General features: G+C 40.3%; 1 protein-coding gene across 2 annotated transcripts in view; it reads left to right on the top strand.

Moving 5' to 3' along the window:
• Positions 1-23,641, top strand: part of RELN (reelin) — a 286,045-nt gene that overhangs the window by 62,625 nt on the left and 199,779 nt on the right. For both annotated transcript variants that reach the window (XM_054280910.1, XM_054280902.1), the window contains exon 3: positions 19,023-19,158. In XM_054280910.1, coding sequence (XP_054136885.1) covers positions 19,023-19,158 — 136 coding nt within the window. The remainder of the gene's footprint in view (positions 1-19,022; positions 19,159-23,641) is intronic.

Below are 23,641 nucleotides of genomic sequence, written 5' to 3'. Positions count from 1 at the left end.
AAGTTAATCTTTTTTGAACACAAGCGTTCATAATTGCACACAATAATTGAAGTGATGTCTTAGCAGTACTTTACCAGCCCCGTACTAATACTTCCCCCGTCGTTACTAGAAATAATTGAGCTGATGAATTCTAGGGCAGTGTTTGTCTTTTTTCACACTGGTAGCTTATTTTCAAACAGTGGTTGACTAATGTGAACAGAGCTTTCTCCTCCTCAGTAATTTCTAGCTTATAGCTGAACGTATTCTTGTTATTATCTAAAGTGCATGACCTTACATGTTCTACAAGAAGTAAAGAATCCACTTTGTGTACTTCTTTTCCCATTCATTAATCATACTCTGTTTAAAAATATGCCTAATTTCTAATTTTAATGTTTCTCCTTTGAACTTCCAGGAGCTGTTTCTTGCTGTGTCTTTGGCAGTGTATCTAAAAGTCCTTTATTAGGGGGTATTTTCTTTATGTTAGGGTAACTTATCCACTGAAATCAAATCACTTTTAAAATTTGATAAATAATTTATAACCTATAGACATTGAACACTGACTTTTTGGTGTAAGGAAAAATTTTTATATCTAAGCAGAAGGAATAAGACAGATTAGCTTTTTTTCCCAGACTTTGGCAATCTTCAGCTTCCTTCTAAAATTGGGAACCCCAGCAATTTGTGTTCTTGTAGCCCCAGTTCATAGAATCATAGAATGGTTTGGATTGGAAGAAACCTTAAAGATCAGCTGGTTCCAAACCCCTGCCTTGGGCAGGGAGACCTTCCACCAGACCAGGTTGTTCAAAATCCATCCATGGCCTTGAACTCTTTAAAGGGATGGGGCAGCCACAGCTTCTCTGGACAAGCCCTTTTAGTGCCTCATCACCTCAGAGCAAAGAATTTCTTCCTAATATCTAATCAAAACCTACTCTCTTTCTGTTTGATGCCATTCCCCCTTGTCCCACCACTACATGCCCTTGTGAAAAAATTCCTCTCCATCTCTCTGTAGGCCCCTGTGAGGTTTTGGAGGGCCACTATAAAGTCTCCCTGGAGCCTCTTCTCCAGGCTGAACAATCCTAATTGTGTTTCATGCCTCTAATTAATCATTTTTGTGGCACTCCTCTGGACTCTCTCCAGCAGGTCCATGTTGTTCTTTTGTTGTGAGCCCAGATGTGGGTGCAGCTCTGCAGGTGGGGTCTCACCAGAGCGGAGCAGAGGGGCAGGATCCCCTCCCTTGCCCTGCTGCCCACATTCCTGTTGGTGCAGCCCAGGATACATTTGGCATTCTGGGCTGCCTGTGCACATTGCTGGGTCATGCTCAGCCTCTCATCCAGCAGCACCCCCAAGTCTTTCTGCCCAGGGCTGCTCTCAGTCCACTCTCTGCCCAGCCTGTGTTTGTGCTTGGAATTGTTCCAATGCAGGTGCAGGATCTTGCACTTGATCTTGTTGAACATCATGAGCAACTGCATCCTCCAGTTTCCTTAGGACCCCTGGATGCATTTCATCAGGTCCCACAGACTTGTGCACTTTCAGGTTCCCTAGAGGGTCTCTCACCTGACTTTCTCCAGCAGCAGGTGGATATTTGTTCTGCCAGTCCCTGCCTTTGCCTTCTGCACTTGGGTTGTGCGGCTGGAGCACTTGCTGGTGAGGACCAAGGCTGTGGCAGCAGTCCTGTAACCATCTCTTGGTTCACCAGAGGGACAGAGTGTGTCAGGTTGGCACAGGGTGCCTCTATCTCTCAGAGCAGAGTTGCCTGCTGGTGTCACCTGCCACCTTTTCTTACTGCTCTGGTTGTTGCACAGGGAGCAGAAGGGGCTGCCCTGCTCAGTTCCAGCATCAGTCCTGATGTGATGGGTCCTTCCTCTTCAGTACTGCAGGGCAGGGAGGTTGTTCTGCATGGGAACCCCAGCCTTAGGTGAAATCTCTTCCTCCTGCAGGTCCTTGCTCTTGCAAGTTTCCTTGTTCCTACAGGACTGGGGAAGGAGGTGGATGTGAGATTGTTTTGCTGTTTTTAAGGTTGGCTTGGTTTACCAAATAATCCGTTTACCATGTTCCATGTGCCTGACTGAAAATTTCTTCCCACCTGGCCAATGCTTATATCATAAAAAGCTGTCACACTTGGTGATTTCAGATCTTCCAGATTTCTGATGAAAATCCTGACTAACATTTCATGACAATAGTAATGAAAGTGCTATTTAGTGATGATTTATAAGGGACAGCTGGCCTAAGGGATTCAAATGCTTAATGCCATGAATTTTGTTATTGTTTGGGGCCACTTTTGAGTATAGGGATATTGTATTTTTAATTGAAGTGCCTCAGGAAAGACTAAAAATTGAATTTTGGAACGAAATGAATCAAAGTTAAACATTAAAATAAAAGTTTCAGAATATTCTGGACACAAAAGTATTATTTCAGTGAAAACAGATTCTATTATTTTCAACTCTGCTAATTAACAATGGAGAAGAATACTTATTGTGTGAAAGTCCATCAGTTAAACAAGAATTCACTTGATTAATACATGCAGAATAATACATGTTAGTCAAATACTGTTTTCCTCTGAGATCCCATTAAAAACTTAATGAAAGTTTAATTACAACATAGGCCAGTTATGTTTAGATGACACTGGAAACAACAAGCCCTTCAAATAATGGGGATGACACAAAGAGAATCAACAATTGTCATGAGCCAAACTGGAATTCTGCAGATTTCAGCCAAATGGCTGAACAACACAGGGAAAGGTGCTCTTTTGGTGATGGCATGTTGTCATGAAATTACATTTTTCATTCTTTGTGGGTAATTTTATTTCCAGAAGTCACCTGAGGATTTGAAAGATTTGTACATAAGTTTTGGATTTTATGAGAAAATTGATGACAGAAAAACTCTGACCAATACATGCTGCATTTTGTGAACACTGAAGGTTTGCCTTGGAATTAGCTGTTTGATATTTACTTATCTCCCCTTTTCCTCAAGAAAGAAGATGGAGATAGCTCTGTTCTGCAGCCCTGTCATGGGGACTGTCATTTGAGAGCTGCTTGAGGACAGGGACATTTGGGGTCTGAGGACAGTGTGGAAGCAGAGTAGACAGAATGGGATGGTGGAGAGGTTGAGGGGAGGATGTTTGCTGGAGCAATGGGAGTGAGGGAGAAGTAAGCATGAGACCAGAGCAATTACCTGTTCAAATGAAGCTATTTAAATCAATGTGTGAAAAATTAACCCAAGAACTCAGATGCTAAGTTTGGTTTGAGTTTTTACAAAGTGCATAAAAAGTTTGTAAGTCAGCCTTCAACTCACAGACAACACTTTTGGAATGTACTGCAATGTGTGGCATAGCTGCATTTTTTAATTGAATGTAACACAATCCATTGGTGGCCCTTCAGAAAGGAGTGAAGAATAGGATGTTCTTTCTTTGAGTGGTTATAAGGGAGAGCTGCATGACCATGCACATCAGAGCTCAGTGAAGATCCATGGGAAAAGCATAAGCCTCAAAGCAAAAGTACTGCTATTCCTGCTTAGACCATCTGACCAAAGAAAGGCTTTCCTTCAGGAAATATCCTCTGGACAGAAGGCTCAGAAGTTCTAAAATAAGATTTTTCTATGGTATATTGGATTTTAAGAGGTATTTTATGCACAGAAAATAAGTACTGATGGAACAACAGGAGCTCCAGGAAGGAAGCTGTGATCAAACTGGTATATTCTCCAGCAGAGATCCAATTCTAACAGGATAAAGATATCAGATACTGTAGTAGCTGATTCATTTTTCCTGTAAGAAGACCTCTACTGGTGTGGAGCACACTTCTATCTACAGCCATACTTGTACAGATGTAGTCATTTACCTGTTAGTTTCTTGTCCAAATGCTCTGCCACATTTCAGGCTCAGCTTTGAATATAGCCATACATTCATTTTTTATTAATAAAATATCACATTGAAATGATCCCTTCAGCGGCAAAGATTTGTCTTAAAGGTTATTTTCAAATTTTCTGTACTAATATAGCATCTTTTTGTTACCTTCACTATTTCAAAGCACACCAGAGAGCACCAAAACCAACCTGCCTCACCCACTACTATTCAGAGATCTATCATGGCCTCTCTTCAATTCAGCCTTTCTGTTATTAATGTTCTTCTCCATTTTCCAGCAAATCTTCTCTTTTTTCCCACTTTGAAAGTAAATTAAATTTACTGAGATAGCTATCCCTAATGGCATGTTTCTCCTGAAGTAATCCACATATTACATGTCATTGAAAATTGCACAGAGTGAGTAGAATTAGGTATAAAAAGATTTAAAATTCTGATTGCTACATCTGCAGTGAATATTGGGAATTTGTTTCAGCTCACAGCTGTTATCTCCATCAAGAGTCCTTTCTTTGCTAGTACAATAAAAGCTGCCTGCTAGCAAGAAAAAGATTTCTTTCCTTCATTTTTTTGGAAATAGTTGTATTGGAGGGCTGACCATGGGGATCACAATCTTTTTGTTGCATACATTACATTTTTGCTCTCTGTAATCCTTATTATCGAGGAATTCTTGAAAACTGAATGGGACATATGTTATAGGTAGTTTCTGTGGAGCCCATCCCAAGCACCCATCTCTCCATGTTGTTTATAACAGGACTGCAACCATTTGCTGTGTGAGGACTGCCTCATTATGCATTTAAAGTTCAAGTGGTCTGGACCCTTCCCGTGGGAGTTATCAGGGGCTCAAGAGTTTACTCAGTTTTTATATAAGTTTTACAATTTAATATGTTCCTATCAGTAGCTGATGTAAACTAAAATTAGCTGAAAGCTAATTTGGAGCTGCTCACAGGAGTGTAATTATTCAGAAAAGTGACTTCAGCATAACCAAACTTAACTATTTTAAGATAGGTAGTTCAAGTGGTAAAAGTTGTTGATATGAGTAGGGCAGATCTCTGCTTATGTCATGAAGTTTTTGCGTGTGATAAAATGCTTTATTTCCTTAATGTGGTATTTTAAAGGATCTCTTACATGTATCATTTAAGAATGAACAAGGCAAAAAGAAGCATTCAAAAGCTGGAAGGTCATACTGCATGATTTTGGTCTTTCCATCATCTCTAAGTCTCTATGGCCATCAAATTGAAGCTTAGATGTCATTTCCAAAGAGCTGTCTGTGCTTTGTACCACACTGCATCCACCTGTGTAAGGAATACTAAAACTGTAATTGTCACCCCAGAAAAATAATGCACCCTCCTGCACAGTACTGGCAGCCCTGGAGCTTTTAACATATTGCCAGGACAACCTTGAGCTCCAGTTGGGCAGTGCTCGTTTTCAAAACACTTAAATGAAAAATAGGTGTTATTTCAAAGTGAAGTACAGATTTGTTGCAATAAATTGCAAAATAAAGACCAGGCAGTGTTAGAAGTGTGGAGTACATAAATTTATTACAGCCACAATTAGTGATCACAAATATTCTACTATGAATATTTTTTGGGGGAGCAGGACACAGACATTCCCCAATCCTCCATGTCTTTGTGAACTTGTAGCCACCCAGCCTCCCTCTGGAATGGCTCTGTCACCCTTTGGATTCACTTGTATGACATGGCTTCAATCTATCCAAAAAGCAGTTTAAGCAATGCAATATCCTTCCTCAAGGATGATTTGGACACTGCACTAAAAAATGCTCTGTTAGTCAGCTTTAGGATGCCACATTCTTCCAGATCAAACTCTTTGGCATATTTAGGCCATAGTTGTAGATCAATTGGAAACTCCCTAATCTATGCAAATTTGGTAAGCATTTATTTACCAGAAATACCCTTTTGTATACTATTTTATCAATGAGCAACAAGATCCAGCAGCACTCTCTCCATTCATAAATCAATAGATGCCATCCAAGAAAATCAGTGCCAGGTTAGAGAACATGGACATGTGGAGAAGGACTGATATCAGTGAGAGCTGATGTTGCAGTGTGCAACAGCAAAGTCACAATTGCAAAGTGGCTGGAAGTCTCAGAAGAAAGCACCTCAATTAGCATGCGTGGCAGGGCTGAGATTAATGTAATTTAGGAAACCTTCTCATTTCCGAACTGCTAATCTGCCTTGAACAAGAAAAAATATATTTGAGACCTTGAGATGTAAAGTTAAATTTCTCCCTGAGTGAAACACACGCTTTTTTTGTTGCAAAACAATAATGAAGGGGAGAACTTCCCAGCAGACCTGCAGCTCTTCAAGGTATTTTTCTTGTTAAGGGCAGATTAGCACGTCAAAAAGCAGAGCCATGTTTTATCTTTACATTTTTAGCCTTCTATTTATACATTAATGGGACTGCAGCTCTCTAGTGTAAGTCCCTTGGGTGTTACTTTGACTTAGCATATTCTTTAAACCCTTTTTAAATCCACAGTAAAATCTTGGAACATTTATCCTACTAGAGCCACAGTGGGGGGCATCAGCTGGGAGAGGCGAGCTTTCAGCTGTGTTCATTCATGGAACTGAGGCAAGCAAGGTTTCAGATTAAATTCAAGCATCTAGCTGATGCAGTAGGAGCACCTGGGATGCTCTGCTCACACTCACATCCCACATCTGGAGTCCAAATGTATTTTTCCATTTCCATCCCAAATTCTAAAATGCAGCTCTGACCTTCTTACACATGATCTTTAGTTTGGTGGTGTCCTCATATTTACACAGGATGGGATAAAGTTTTCTTTTTTTTAGCAAAACCATGAGTTGATTTGTAGGTCATGTGGTAGAGGGCTCTGCACCCTGTTTCTGTAGCACCCTTAATTTTAATGCATGTTGTTACGTTGGCTGCTATCACATGAACCTTGATTAGGCTTCAGAGGTGAATATTTTATTCTGTTTTAATTTTGTTTTCCATGAGCGCATAGGACACCAAGCACAGCAAGGGCTGCAGATCTATCAGGGGTGTGGAGCAGTCAGTGCCATTCTGGGGACACTGCCCTGCCTCTGGGCCAGCCCAATGCCAGCCCAATGCAGCACCCCCAGGAATACATTTTAGGATCCTTTATTGAGCATGAAATGACTGCAGGAGATCAGCATTGACCCTTTAGTCATAAAGTGCTCTTCTGAGGACACAGACTCCAGTAACTGCAGATTTTTTTCCTGCACTATTTTTTCCCCAGGAGTTTTGGTTAACATTGACTGATAGTTTATAAGGGGGTTACTGTTCTTGGTAGATTGCTTTTATTTTCCTGTTTTATATCTGATCTGGAAGTGCTTTTGCATGTTGAGGATTGATGATGTTTTGTCTAGAAGTAAGTTTCAGGCAAAGGAATGAAATGCAGTCTTTGCCTTTCAGGCAAAGGAATGAAATGCTTTCTTTCTCTGCATTCTTGTGATTCTTGACTGACTCTATGTGTTGTCAGATAGAAACAAAACTGCAGTATTACAATTTTTGTCTATGGTATACCTGTCTAAATATATACCACATGGCAAGGGACAATACATTAGACTTTTTTTTCATGGGTGATTTTTTGTCACTAGAGTAAAAACAAATAAATAATCCAAATAATTCACTCCCAAATAAGTAATGTGGGAGTGAATTAGTAAAATAATTTACTCTCCTTCTGAGCTTGCTGGCAGTGATTATTTTTGCTTCTTTTGGTGTGTAAATATTTGTATTTATATTTTGTTTCCTTAAATATTTTGCTGCTGTTCATGTTCATTAGCTTGCAATATATTTTTTGAGTTTTCTTATGGGTGCCATTCTGCCTTCAGTGGACAGAAATTCAGCCTGCTGACTATGCTGCCCTTCCCTTTAATACTCTCAACATTGTGGTCCACTCTGACCATAGGGGAGAGGCATTATGAAAATGCAAAGAATTGGATCATTGCACTATTTAGGATAAACCAGGAGGCAAAATAAATTACTGCACATTTTACAAGTGACAGGGAACAATTTTTAGACTTTTTGTTTTGTCCTGTAAATTGCAAAAAGAAATGTTAAATATGCATAGAGAATTAAAGCAAATTTGTGTGTGTTTGTAGAAAAGGAATTTTTCATTTTCTTTTTTAAATTTTTTTTCCAAAAGTACCATGAAAGTCTGCAAATCACAGTTCATATTTCTGTTCTGATGATGAAAAAAAGCATGAGCAATGTGTATGAGGGAAACAGTTTGATTTTCACACTCCAGCTTTGCTGAGTACCTAAATGTCAAAACTTCTGCCTTTACTGCCCCTGTCTCTGGTGGGATCTGAGATGACCCTGTTGGGGTCAGCCAGGTGCTGGTGAGGGATGAGGGCTCAGCCAGGCTGTCCCTTTGGGCTGCCACATCCTGCTGCTGGTACCCAGCACACAGAGCACACACTCGCCCTCCCAGGAATGCTTCAGCCCAGACCTAATGCCTTATAAAAGCTATCATAGATTTGGGGCCTCAGAGGAGGAAAATCAGTCAGGTTTTTTCCTGATACATCCAAATATCTGTGGACCATACAGGTGGTGTACAGGACTCTGCTTTCTTCCACACTGGTTTGATCTGGACAGAGATACTGGTGGGTTTCAGCCAGCAGCACTGAATTTCAGCATGATTTCAAAAAAGAACTCCTGGAGATTGACAATTTTATTTGAAATTCCTCCATTCAATCCATAATACCATTTTTCTAGCCCCACCTCTCCCTTACCTCTCCCACCAATCTGGTCAGTGATTCCTCTGCTCTCTTCACCCCTTTGCAGAGGCCGAGAATGGCCATGGTGCCCATTATGCAACTTTACTCTTCTGGATTTTGTATTTATGAATTCTAAGGAATTTGTGGCAAACCAGCACTAATGTGTCATGGGTTTCAGCTGCTGAAAAAGGCAAACATCCTGACTCCTGATCACAGCGTTACACACACTGTAGGGACAAATGGCACATGTGTTAGTGGTTGGCCATGTATAAATATATGAAGATAAAATCACAATCTGTCATTACCTCAGCTGGCTTTTCCCTCACATATGCATCTCTCCTGCCTGCATGCCATCTTTCCAGAGCAGAGAGGCTTTTGTGAGGCTCACATATCCCCAAAAGTCTCCCAGAGACTGTGGGACTGGCTGTGTCACAGGTCACTTCAGTGTCCCAGCAAGGGCCCCTGGGGCTGCAGGCAGCCTTACATAGGTCACCCTAGTGTAGGTATTGCTGAGGATGCTGTAAGCCCAGCTGTGGCAAGGAGGATCATGAGACCTGTAGCACCTCCAGAACTGCTCCAATGAATGGAAAGTGCCCCTTGTCTCCAGCTCTGTGGAGATGTTGCAGTTGGTACTGGTGAGGAACAAACCTGTCTTCTGTACACATTATAGTTTTACCCCAGACTCCAACTGCATTGAGCCACTCACTCAATTTCCAACTCTCTCCACTTCCTGGGATGGGGAAGAGAATCAGAAAAAGGTAAAACTCATGGGTTGAGATCAGAGCAGTTTAATAATTGAAATAAAGTAAAATGTAATATTAATAAAAATGAAAAAGCGAGAGAGGGATAAAACTCAAGGGGAAAACCAAATAGTGCCAATACAATTGCTCACCACCTGCTGACCAATGTTCCTCCCATCCCTGAGCAGAAATTGGCAACTTCTGGCCAAGTCCTCCTGTTTATAGACTGGGCATGGCACCCTGTGGCATGGAATATCCCTTTGTCATCTGGGTCAGCTGTCCTGGCCATGCTCCTCCTGGTTTCTGGTGCACCTGCTCATGGCACAGCACGAGACACTTGGCTTGACACTTGACACTGAAAGTCCTTGACTTAGGGGTCAGCACTACTGAGCAACAAGTGAAAAATCAGCTTGTTATCAATGTTATTCTCATGTTTAATCCAAACCACAACACTAGGAAGAAAACCAGCTCTATCCCAGCTAACCCAGACAACACAATATGATTTCAAGTTGACTTTCAGATCATCCGAGATAAGGAAATGGGGGATAAAACAGGATAGCTTCCATAACAACATCACTCCAAAACAGGAGGAGACGTCTGCAGATGATAAATACTCCATCTGGAAAGATTTATATGGAAGTCCCTCTGGTTTCATTATGTAGTTATCCTTATTGATTGGTTTGACTGACTTAATTTGCCTTGGAGGAAACTATCAATTTGAAACCATCAGAGCTCACCAGCACTGTTGATAACAGAGGTATAAAGAGTAATTAGGACAGTGCAAGTGCAACCAGGATAGGAGGTGCTGAGTGGCTCCTGGGGTGACTGAGGCAGTGACAGCAATGAGGGCAAACACAAAACACGGTTGCAGGCGAAGGATCAAAACAGAGGAAATGCCTTACAAGGCAGACTGCTGCCAGAAACCATTAACTTAATTTGGAATAAATTAAAGAGAGATTTAGGCTTTTGTAGGTAAAGCCATTATTCTAATTAGTCATGCTAGGCTATAGAAGAGCAAACAAGATACCAAGAAGCGTTACCAGCAACCACATAGACAAGAGAGGATGCTGTCACTGCAAACCACTCAGACCAGCTCAGCTGAGTCTAGGATGAAGACTATCTATTATTTTATTTAAAAAACCCAACTTGGTGCTTTCTAAGTGCATTATAGATCCAATCAGGATGTCTGTGTTTATAGATGAGTGCTGGGCAGTTACATTTTTAGTGACTGTGTGGTGAATTTCTCGTTATTGCTCAGCAATGTTTCGTTTGATGTCCCTTGCTCTGGTCAGCAGGGAGGTTTGGTTGGGTCATGGCTCTGTTTAAATGAGTGGGTCAGGATGGTGTTGCCATTTAAGGCTGCTGGTTCACAGTTTCACCTCTACTGAAGCAAATTCAGGGCAATTCCAGGGGCTCCAGTGCTGCTTGGGTGAATTGTTGCTGCTGTAAGGAGAAGGATGTGGTTACTGCTGGCTCTGACAATGAGGCTGGTGGGAGCAGATGTCTGGTGTGATAACAAGGTGTCCCTTTGTCACATTTGTCACTGGTATAAGCTCTATCAAGCAGAGTGTCTCATGTTTGGCTCACAAGACTAAGATTTATGTTTGCAAATTGGAAAGATTCAGAACAAAGCTATATTTTTTGGAAGTTGCATGAGAGCTGCTCATGTGGATGAGGCACCAGTCAGTAACAATTTAAAATAAAAGTGGATGCAAACCAGGGACAGTTGCTTTCCTTCAACAGAATAAACTGGAATTTGGTGCTAAATAAACTAGATTTTGGTGCTAAAATAGAAACTGTGAAAAGTACAGAATGAAGGTATCAGCCTAACAGGTCTATAAAGAAATATATATAAGTTGCTTATTATAAAACATGCTGGGACTATTAGGAAAACATTTAAAATAGATTTTGGCTCAAGCTTTTGGAAATAGATTTTTTTCTTCTTCTATATTTCAGCAACACAGTAATTTATTAGCATTTTCTATTTATATTACTGCTGGTCCCTGTTTACTGTTACTAAATCTACTTGCCTTGGAGCACTTAGTGCTGTGCTGCTCTCTATGGAGCACTTAGATCTCAGCAGTAAATTGTCTTCTCATCCTTCTGACAATGGCCTGAAACCACCAAAAGGCTGCAGACCAGGGCCTCACCAACCCATTCCCTTGAGTCATGCAGCCAAATCACACATTACACAAGGGACTCACTCAGTGAGGGGATATTCTTCACAATTCCACATTTCCACAATTCTCACCATTCTCCACAATTTCCATATGTGTGGATCCTGTTAGGTTTAATGAGACCAGTACTCATAAATCCCTGAGATTAAATTATAACCCTAAGTGGGTTCTAACAGAAAGTGCTCAAGAGTTTTGATTAACAATCCCATTAAAGAACATTAAAAGTGAGATTAAGCAAAATATATAGTCTCCCTTTCACAGCAAATGTTCAAAAATCTGTTCATTAGTGGTTCATTCCTGCAAACCTCTGTTTCTAGCGAAGGGCTTGGTTCAGGAAATATTCACAAATGTGGATATAAAGGAATTCTCCTGTAAGCACCTAAAAGCCCTAAACTGAACTGTTTCCCTGAATCCCAGTTTGTGAATGTAATTCAAATGTGAACTTGTAATAAATTATTATTTTTAGAACTATAAAGAAAATATATTTACATTTCATGTATGGGGGAAAAAAGGTTATAAAACCCATTATTATTATCTGAAGTGTGAGTCACATCAGCACTGTGGTACCCTCTGAAGAATCAGGTTGCTGTATTCAGGCTCTGGTTTTCTCCTGACCACAGAAGGAATTATGGATTTTAGAGGCAGACTTTATTAAGCTGTTTTACACATATCTGGTTTTTTCCTGGTGTTCTGATTAACATGTGGATGGTATTTTCCCCCCAGCACTGCAGATAGTGAAAAGATTTATTATTTAATAGTGAAGCAGTAGCAATAATAATAATAATGAAACAAACACCTGACTTCAAGAAAGATAAAAATAACATATTGCTAGGTGGGAGAATGTATCTGTTGGTTGCTGGTCTTTTCTTTCTTCATACTCTTTAATAATTTATCAAACCATCCTGACCCTTAATTGATCACAAGGCTACCAAGTGCTTTAGCAGTCTGATACACTCTGTCAAATGAGATGTGTTTTTTCCTGTGAAGCAGAATGAAATCTCCCCCAGAAATCAATTGGCAACAGCAAATTTCAGCAGGGTGGGTGCAGTTCACTTAGGGCCACATTCTGCACTTTTACTCCAGCTGAAAGGAACTTGCATGTGCAATTTAGAAACCTTTAGCTGGCTACTTGCTTGGGTAAAAACTGCATGAGCTCACAACTGTACATTTGTGTTCATCCTTTAGAAATTATAGTTATCAGCTCCAGATATTTCTTTACCCCCAATGGTCCTTTTTAACATGGATTATTGATGTTTTCCTTAAACATTTTGGTGGGACTTTTTTTAAAGACAAAACCCACCAAAAAACAGAGAGCAATTTGATTTTCTTCCTATCACTAGTTCTAAAATTTTAAGACTACATTGCAGGGTTCTGAGAGGGGTTCATAACTGTTTAAGGATGTTGTTCAAATATTCTTCCAATAACTGAAACTATGGCATTATTTCACTCTTTGTAGCATTCAGTGAAAACATAAATTTCAGTTTTACATATATTTACAGGTGAGTCTCAAAAAGGTCCTTTAAAACATCTGAAGATACACAGGACAAAGGGAGGTTCCTACCTCTGAAAGTGTGGTCTGAAAGCTGCAGCTTGAGCAGCTGTAAATAGCACTTCATGTCTATGTACATTGAGATTTTATCCTAAATTGTTCCTTAAGGTCTCCACTTGGCTTTCTGTGAGTTCAGGTCTTGGCAGCCACCAGTGCAGCTGCGCTGGGGCCTCTGCTGCACCTCAGATAATGTGGATAACATGGATAACATCAGACAACATGGCTTCCCCTGAACTTGCAGAGGACCTTGGTTCTGCAGAGGAGCCCTGTTCTACAGGGGTTTTACTGAGGAACCAGGCTCCTTGTTAACAGCCACAGAATTGTCGCTTGTCCCAGCACTCCTGCATCTCAGCGGTGTGCTCTTCCATGTGACAGGAGAGTGGGGGCACCCCTGCATATTTGATCCTCAATTTCTTAGAGAGGATGTGATTCTGGAAAGTGGAGACTGTGGGCATAAGCTCCCTGCCAAAGTGATTACTTTAATTGAAAATATTAAAAAAAGGCTACAATCATCTTTCCATTTTGAAAAAATCCCCCTCAGAACAAGTCCCTGGTGCTGCATGGGGAAAACAAGTAGCAAGCCCTGGTTTGGCCACTTGTGCATGAGATTCAGCACAGGAGGTGTTTTCAGGCACAGTCACTTTTTCATAATTTTTGCTTTTTTACACCAGACAGAACTGTGCTTACCTTGTGGGTTTGTGGATCATCCTTTGAGATGCCAGAGCCTGGATGGAGAACAGAGCCCTCAGCTCTGCTTCCCAAGGGAAGAGATGGTTCCTAGGGCTAGGTACTTTATTTTTGCATAACGCAAAATGTAATTTGAAAATGTCAGTTTCTGACTCAAATTTTATATCTCCTAATCAGGAATTATTGCTTTCTCAAAGATGCCAGAGTTATTTTGTTACTTGGAGCTTTTTTTTCTTGGAATTTCATCAATATTTTATGTATGGCATTTTGCTCTCACTTACACATATCTGTGAAAATGGAAGCATGAAGCAGATAATCAGTTTAGAAGCAGCAAATCCAAAATGTGGTGATTCATTTTACACCTGCATTTAACATTCACTCTCTTGTTTAATATCATACTCAAATAATGTAGTAAATAGGAAATGGTATCTAGCTGCCATCTGGTTCATCACTGGAAATTCTGTTTCTTTTATAAGATTAAAGTTGAGCCTTAGCTATAAGGAAGGGTTTACCAAGGACCTTGACATGCACATGAGCTCCTTGTATGAAATTCTGGTTTAGAAAACTGTTTTCTAAGGAGGATATGTCATGTTGTAATACAGAATATTATGTAGTCACATAACGCAGGGTGAAAGTCAGAGCTGTTGCAGATCCATGTTTCTCAGACTTGCAAAGCGGAGAAAGATGTGACTCTTTCCTGCATTTATCTGTACCATTAGATGCTTCCCAAGCTCTATCACTAGAAAAGTGATAGAAAAGGTCTTTCAGGGGCCCACACGGGAGAATGGCTGCTGTAATCTATGGTTCTCCGTTTTGGAGAAGCTGCACAACTAGGTGAAAGTAATAATGAGTTCAGGGTCAGCACCTGAATCTGGGCATTTGTGGACCACCATTTTCCCATCTCACACACCTTTGTTTGTGCCATCTTATAAAAGAAACAAAATATTTCCCTGCATTAGCTGTTACAGCCCTACTAGGGGCTCTGATTATCAATTAAATAATTTTAAACATTTAAAGACTGAAGTTATGTATTTATCACTGGACTTTACCTAAGCTTTTCCTTCCAATATTTTTCTCTATCCCTGCATTTCTTGTATTAATTTTATCCCTTGAAATCTACCTCTTCAAATAGAAGTTCTTTGATTGACTATAGATAGTGTATTGAATAGAGCTAAACACATTTTGTTTGAAGTTTACACAATAAAAACAGCTGCTGAGTTCCCTCTTGAGAAGGACTGAGAATGTCTCATTTCTGTCCTGGCAGTGCTGTTGACAGGTACAAAGCTTGTCTGGGATTTGAGTGGTTGTAATGGTTATTCTGATCATACTGAGACTGCTAACGCCTCAGAAATTTTAGGGGATGGAGAATCTAGAAAGAAGTCTGCAGCCGGTCATTATGAGAGTGCACACTGTAAAAACCAAGGCAAAAGGAGTTCAGAGAGATGCTGACAGCCTCTTTGCATGCAGCATGTTTTGGAGCTGTGGATGGGTACCTCTCACAAAACTCTGAGCATTTCAGTACTCATTAAGTCACATGGAAACACTTGATTTTTTTGCTAAAGTATTTCTAGAGTTTTATACAGGATGATCTTAAAATTTCACCTAAAGATTATTAGTTTTGTGAGACTTGTGAGACTTTGTGAGACTAGACTTGAATGTATGTAGTGGCACTGGTCACCAGGGTGTGAGAGAGATACCTACACACAATATTGACCTGAGCCACTCTGAAGCTGTCAGAGGTACATACAGGATCCAGTTTTGTTCTTAGAGCTGCTGTATAATCAGGCTTGTCTCATAATCATTTAAACTTTTTGTAGCAGAATGTGTTTTCACTTTTGTACTTTGATTTGCTATGGGGCAAACACACAGTCTGAGAAGCAGCTTACCAGTTTGGAGAGGGGCTGGAGGAGAAGGGTGGAGTTGCCTTCCATAATAAGGAACTACAAAAAGACTGGAAACAAAAGGGTGGAATAATATTATTTGCCCTTAATTTAGCAAGTTCTTAGTACCAATTCAATTTTCAATTGTTTTTTGCATTTTTAATCATTTTTATGTTCAACCTTCAATGGGAAACCTTGGAATTTAAGCATCAAAAAGTTTTTTTAATATTGCTGTCCTTCACTGAAGTTTCATTATTTAATTGTTGTTAAATGTTCTAAAGGTTCTGAACTCCTAAATGGAGTTGATGTGTTCAGTAAAGGTCCAGGAGATGGGGAGAGTTGTTTTTATTGTAATAATCTAACAATCAATTATTAATAAAATATAAAGATAACATGGTGATAGAATTATAAGATTGGGATTTGAATGATTGCTGTACTATTCATTGACTTTTTTCCTGAAAAAAATATTGAATTACTTGGTTTTTTTCCTTGTTTAGAATTTATTCTAGTAACTGCAAAATTGTTCTTTTTTTAAACTGTAAATCAAAGGAAAAAGAAATTCTCCACAGATGTTGTATGTGTTTGATGTATTAGGCACATTTTTGCAGTACACTGCCTGAAACCTAGGGAATTCATTAACTCACAAGTTGCTGCCAAGGAGGGAAGCAGTCACATTCCCCAAGCTGCTCTGGCTGTCCCCTGGCTGGGGGATGTGTTAGGGCAGGCTTTGTCCTCCCTTGCATTTGGCTGGCTCTGGAGAAAGGGGAATTTCTTCAAACTGCAGGGCTGTTCCTGCTTCTCCCCTGACAGCATCTGTTATTTAATTACCCTGATAGTCTGAGCCTGGCTGTTTCCCACTGCACAGCCAGGGATGGTGAGAGATGAGAGCTGCAGCAGCCCCCAGACTCAGCCCACAGTGCTGGAGCCACTGGCTTTAGCACAGCTTCAGGGAGAGGGACAGGCTTTGGGAGCAAATCAGAGTTACCACCTGGCACCCTGGGTGAAGCAGAGCAGTTGCCCAAATAGCATTTGCTCTGTGAGGGACCTCTCTGGGCATAGTTTTGGGCATATCTGTCCCAGCAGAGCCCTGCTGCAGGACTCCAGCAGTGAGAGCAGGGCAGTGAGCCTGGGCACCAGGCAAGAGGGATTCCTTGAGGATGTTACTGCCACCCCTCTCAATTAGCCAAGAATGGCAAATAAAACAATACAGCATGGCAAGAAGTGGCCAGACCTCATCTGCATCTAGTCTCTTGCAATAAAGAAGAGTCAGTAAAATACCATCTCTCTGGATTTCCCTACTACTGATCTCCAGAAAAGAGGCTCCATTCAGGGGAGCTTGAGCCTTCTCTGTGACTACCCTGACACAATGAGCTGCAGCTTCATTTGGGGATTTGAGCTGTGACTGTGTGAATGACAGAAAATCTCATGTGGATTTTCAGTGGGGAACTGAAAAACCCTGAATGAGGAGGTTGTGGTTGTTTGCAAAAGACACAGGCATCACTACCATCACCTGCTGCCTGCTGTCACTCCTGGGATGGATCACTTAAATTCACTGTGGCTCATTTCTCCCGCCCAAAAACTGAAGCTGGTGTAGAATTTCATAGCCCTGAGGATAAATAACATCCATAACCTTGAGCTATAGTCTGTCATACTCACCAGTACCTGACCAGGATTTCAGACATTGCCTTTTGTCTGTAAAATGTGAAATGTTTTGCTTGTGAGACAGCCCCCACTCCATGCAAAGTGCTGCTGGCATCCAGTCCCTGGGGGTACCCAGTGGAGCAGTGTGCTTGCATTAGGAAGGATTTATCCCCTCCTTGATGTAAAACTCTCACTTGCAAACTCCTTCCACATCTGGATCTGTGGGGGCTTACAAAAAATTGCTACATTCACATTACAGGAGAATTCCCAAAAAAACAGTAATAAAGGATTCTGATACTCAGAGATTGTAGGCACACAGTTTGTGGTGATTGGGGTGGGGATGTGGCTGAGCTCCATCCCCAGTGGGCACAGCTGTGAGCAGCAGGTGAGCAGCACTGACAGCAATGAGCCATGGAGTGCCCAGGGGCACTGAGCAACCACCCAGGGGAACAGAGGGCACGCAGGGGCAGTGCATCAACATGAGACAATAAAAGGTTGGGCTAAAGAGCAAGGAGGGCAGATGCTTGAAGTGATGATAGAAGGACAGTCTTCTGAAGTGATGTTGCTCTGTATGGGCAGACACCTGAAGCATTCTGAAATGGTATGGTGTTACTCTGTATGGGTTGAAGCTTTCTGAAATTGTATGGTGATGCTCTGAGTACTGTGCCTGTCTCAGCTGTGGCATGTGCTGTGGTGTACACTACGACAAGACACGGGCTTTATTTCTCTATTATTGTTTGAATTGCAACAAGCAAATTTGAGAAATACCAGCCACTATAAACTTTGAGATGCAATCACCAAATAGCTGACAGTGACCTTTTTGAGCACAGTAGTGCCTGCTCCCATTGCCTTTTCCTTTTGATCCTGTTATTAGCAATGTTTCAGCCCATGTCACTGTTTTCTGAAATGAAGGTTCAATATTTGAAGTAACTTGGAACAAGGCATTCTTTCTGATAATTGTGTTTAAAAGAATAGTTTTATCATTTACTCTTTCATATAGTAGCAGTGATCCATTCTGGTAATATTGTCTTCCTTTAAGCCGAAGGGTGTCAAACAAGCAACAAAGTTTGTACTACTTTGTAAGAAACTACAAAGGGGGTCCAAGGGGAGAAAAATTGCTGTCAGACATTTTTTTTACATTAAAAATACAGTTATTTTGTTTAATGTTGAACTACACTGAATTCCAGAGGGAGGGATTAATAGATGACATAGGGAGGGATTAATAGATGACATTTGCATTCATTCATGCATTAAAAGCACACATGAGAAAGAAATAAAAGAAAAATCAAAAGAACATGTACTGGTAGAACTGTGGAAGGTTGTTGCTTTTACTTCAGATCAGAAGAGCTTGTGATTCCTGGGTTCATCTGGTTTTCCCAAATAGATATATTTTAGAGCTTCATTTTTCTGACTAAAATAGAACTTTTTTTTTTTTTTCTTCAGATGTTATTTTCTTTTAGATATGTAATGAGTGTAAATGAGGTAATGGAATAACTGATTTACAGCGTCTGTGATCGAGCTCCTTCCAAAATGCAAATACTTCCTCTGGCATTGGCCTCATGAAGACTAATAGCAGAAAATATTTGGAGCCTTGCAGTGAATGCAAAGCCTTGGCTCAGGCAAAGGCCAACTCCAGCATTTTCATTGGCATTAATTCTAATTATTTGATGGCACGCCCCTGGGGTTTTTTCCTTCCGTGTTGCCATGATGAAACACATGGCAGACGCATTTCTCAGTCTGTTAGCACCTTGCAACGAGCCATTAACACTTGTTACTGTTTCCTTCCTCTGTCTCTTTCTCCCAGGAATTATGTCTGACCACCAGTTCGGAAACCAGTTCATGTGCAGCGTGGTTGCATCCCATGTGAGCCATCTCCCAACCACCAACCTCAGCTTTGTTTGGATCGCTCCGCCTGCAGGGACGGGCTGTGTCAACTTCATGTACGTATGGGCACAGAGCCATGGGCAGACACTCACTCTGGAGATAATGGAACCACCCAGCCTGCTCACACTGACTGAGTAAAACAGTCAGAGTACACTGACAGGTGCAGACTGTAATTTGAAGTGAGAATATTGAGTTCTTTCTGGCTGAAGCGTTTCTGTGCATATTGGGACTTCTTATTTTCAAAGCATGAGGAAGTCTCGCATTTAAAAGAAATTAATTCTTCTAATTAATCATATCATTGATCCTTTAAGTATATGGCCCATTTGCAGTGACACAGTCTTGTGATTATTGCATTTAATATGAGTTAGAACATCACACAAATATATTATTCATATTGTAAGAATCAATACAAAATGCAAGTATTTGAGTGTAGCTATACTCAAGTATTTACTGTTCCTAATTTTAAACACTCTGAACTTCCAATGAATCAAGAATGACCAAGAGGGTTTTTTTGGTAATTTGTTTTATAGACATAAGTTATCATTTAATGTTTTAGCACCAAATAAAGTTCTAACAAAATAGCTTATCTTCAATCATTAGTGTATATATTACTAACTTTTACCTTCAAGTAATTTCTAATTATTTTTCCCAGAATTTTATAGAACAGATTTGAGAGAGAAAATACACTGAGAATGCTGTCAAAAGTAGAAAGTGTTTCGAGTTTGACATTTTCAAGAAAAAAAGGCAGACAGTTAGTTCCCTAATTCAATAAGTGAATAATTGCATAATTTCAGAGACATATTTCTGTGTTTTCTGTTGTCAAAACAAGTTTTCTGAGTATTATTCCCTTTCAATCTATTCTGGGAAGCAGCAGGTAAGTGCCCCATATAATCAAATTTTTTGACTTTTGTAAAAAATAACAACGAACAGCTGACTTTGACTACATAAGTTGCTGATGGTGAGCACAGTACCTGTGGATTGATTTGCCTGTGAATTTGATATTTCCCCTTACCCACATAATGCACTTTTTTGCCTATACTGTCAGGATACATTATTTATTAGCTGTGATGACAATGTCAAGACATTTTTATTTCTGGCTCTCTCTTCTTCTAAACATGTAACAGTAAATTGGGAAATAATAGTTTTGATGGTTGATAGCTAAATTGTGAGAGTGTATTTATTGAATATACAACAGTTGTATATACCTTGAGGAAATCTGTCAGCTGTGGGGTTTATACAACCTTTAACTTCTTTCTAAAAATGATTTCTTTTTTTGATAAAGAAGCAGCTAAAGTTTGTTTGAGCTGCCTGTACATCTTCTCTGTTTCACTCTTGCTTACTCCCTTTTTTTCTTGAATTATTTTGTTTTCCTGCTATTCAAGAAATATTTGTTGAAGTTTTGGTCCCAACTTGCAGAGTGACTGTGAATGTATTTTTTATGAAATATGACCCTCCATTGTGAGTTTTGAGGTCAATTTCTAACCAGTCATTCATTTTCCTGTGGGTGACTTTTTCCATGGTTTTGTATTGGGTTTTTTGTTCATGTTTGCCATTGTTGAAGAAGACCTGACAAATAACTCTGCAGAAATACAAATTCTATTATGAATGCTGACTCTCATTTAAGTGAAATTAAAGGAATATTTTTCTAAGGCAGTGAATGCTTGTCTATCTTGAAATCCATGGAAGGTTCAGCCCTGGCTTCAGTGGTAACAGAGTTAGATCAGCACTGAACAGTTTTGGAAATCAAACCTGTAATTTCCTGTTTAAGTCATAATTCTCCTCTTTGCCATTAGCACCCCTTGAACAAAGGTGGTGTTCCCACTGTGTTAGGGAAGTCCTTAGCCATGCATAGCAGAAATCTGAATTTATTGTTGGCTGGGTAGTTTGCAGCATGGATGTAAACCTAAATCTGGCAGGGCTGAGAGGTCTGATCCTGCAAGGTCCCTGGGTCAGTCTTGGTGGCTTTTCTGAACGTCTCCCATGAGGCAAAATGATGCTACGTGGGTGATACTGTTTTGTCTTTGAGGAGGAGCAAAATGATGCATTATAACAGTTTGCTTTCCCTTAGCACAAATTCAGACCAGAGTGGAAAGGCTCAGCTTCTCTGGAGTTGGTGTTTACTCCAGGATCACACTTGTCTGCAGGAATACTGGGTAAACATGATCATCAGTTGAAGGAAATGTAGAGAGGGGAAATATGTTTTACCTCTAATCCGCCTCCTCAATTTTTCTTCAGCTGCCCACACTTTCTTGCCTCAGCTGGTGTTTCTCCTGCTTACTAAATCACACATTGCAGTAAACAAAGCTATTTTTGGGGTACAGTGTTAGTCTGCCTACCTTACCCAGTTCCCTGAATACAAGAGTTCCAGAGGACTCTATCTTATTTGTCTCCTTTTGTGCCTTTATAGCAAATAATAAGTTTTCTTAACACTTTCAATTGAATATAAAGTTTAAATTTAATATAGATTACATTTAATATATAAATTTAATTAATTTTTGTTTAACTTAGTATAAATTGGAAGTGCTTAGAAGAGACACATGAATTTATAGACTCTGACTATAGTTCAGTATAGGTAAGAGCTTCCTATACTGTGTGTTGCCAATTTGTCTGTGATTCAGATCAGCTCATTAGTCTTTGACCTCTCGGGAGATGGATAATAAGGTTATTAATTAGCATTGGCTTTGACATGCGATTTTTGAGTGTTGATTCCTCTCCCTGGACAATTCTCAGGAGGAGCTGAACAAAGGTCACCATGCAAATCTCTCACAGGCCAGGCAGTCTTGGCTGTAGATGCACAGATAGCTTTTATTAACTGCACACACAGTTCTGGCTTCCACCGAAGCAGTGGAATTCTGTGGATGTGACACAAAGCCACAACCCTGTAGCCATCATGGCCAAAATTCCCTTTCACTTCATCTGGGCTTTTTGGTGTGCTCTTCTAGAGCTCAGTCCTGAAAGACAGGAGCCCTAAGACACGAGATTTGTGCAGTGATGCTGCCAGCCTGTTCTTCCTTTTAGCTCTTGTATCCATTGGCAAGCAAACAAACGTGATAAAGGGATTGAGATATTAAGATACTAAATTTCATAAAAATTGGTGTCCTGGCAGACCATTTATACCTGTAAATTGGGGAATTCCCAACAACAACTCCCTGCTACAATGTGATTTGTTTATAAACTGCCAGAAATATTCCTGCTGTCAGTGTGTCAGTTCCCAGTTCCCAGCCCTTGCATTTCCCAATCATGGTGCAGGAGGATGGCTCCTGGCCACACTCAGGTTATTGACACAGCCAGTGAGGGATACACAAGAGTATTGCTCTGCTGTAGGGAGGGATGTAGGGCACAGCTCTGTAAGGAAAATGGTATTATTTCTCTGTGTGTGAGATGCAGGGGCACAGCAATTGGGGTTCACAACAGCTTGCTAGCACAGCACTCAGTTTCTTTCCAACCCCACTGGAATATTTCTAATCTCTGCAGTTTGATGTAGCCCAGTTATTCCCATTGCACACAGTGCTGTGCCACTGCTAAATGTAATGTTAGCTGATGGAGATTTGCATCTTTCCTTGGCTCAGTGTTTCACTCAATAAGCCTTCTCCCCAATTTCACCAGGAAAAGGGGTAGTGTAGAGAGCCCTGTGCTCCATGGGGAAAGGTGGCTGGATCCAACCTGTTTCTGTGCAAAATGAGGCAATAGCCATTTTTTTACACTAGTTGTGTGCAAGTTTATTTTAACTCTGTTAGGTTTTTTCCTTGTTATTTCACCTTATTATGGCTATTGAATGAATATTAAAAATACCTTTCTATGAAATACACTTCTAAGAGAAACACAGACTGTTGTTGGTGTTCCTGTAGTACATCTTAGTGTGACCCTTGAGTGTGTTTTCACCATAGATACTGCCAGCTGAGTTGAGGAAATGAAAGCTAAAATGTATCATTTATTACAGAATAGTTTTCTTAGCAATAACTTAGGGCTATGTTAAACAGGTATTGAGCACAGGGCCTCCCAAACAAATTGCCAGGATCTGTAAATGCTCTTTGCCACCACAAAATAGTAGGTCCTCCTTTAAGCTAACAAGTAATTTCTCTGATTGTGTGCAAATTTGTAAAACATTATCTTCATAATCCTTCAGCTAGGTTTGGTGGTTTGTAATTTCTGCTCTAAGCTCACACTAACCTAGTTAAAGCTCAGCCTGACAGCAGGGATAATAATGGCTGTTAAGCAGGGTGGCATGCTGGGCAGCATCTTAGGATGTTAAGCCTGTTGTTTTATAGATGGCTTAACTTACTAGTTTGCAAAAGTGATAAAGCTGACCTAAATAGCAAAAGCATATTTTGTTTTGGCCACCAGCAGGGTTTATTGCAGAAGTTCCAGCTATTGTATTAAATAGAATTGCAGGCTGTAGAATGTACCTAGAAGAATAAGTGTTTTTCTTGTGTAACCATTTGTGTTAGTCACTGAACAGGTGTTTAATAATTATGATTGTGTCTATATATCCACTATAGCTTCTATTAATGGAAGACTGGACTTCTGTAAAGATATCTG

This window comes from Melozone crissalis, unplaced genomic scaffold, assembly GCF_028551555.1.
Source record: "Melozone crissalis strain CALT ecotype California unplaced genomic scaffold, PUWL_Pcris_2 ptg000004l_1, whole genome shotgun sequence".
In the NCBI taxonomy this organism is placed as follows: domain Eukaryota; kingdom Metazoa; phylum Chordata; class Aves; order Passeriformes; family Passerellidae; genus Melozone; species Melozone crissalis.
This window is presented reverse-complemented; position numbering and strand designations above follow the sequence as displayed.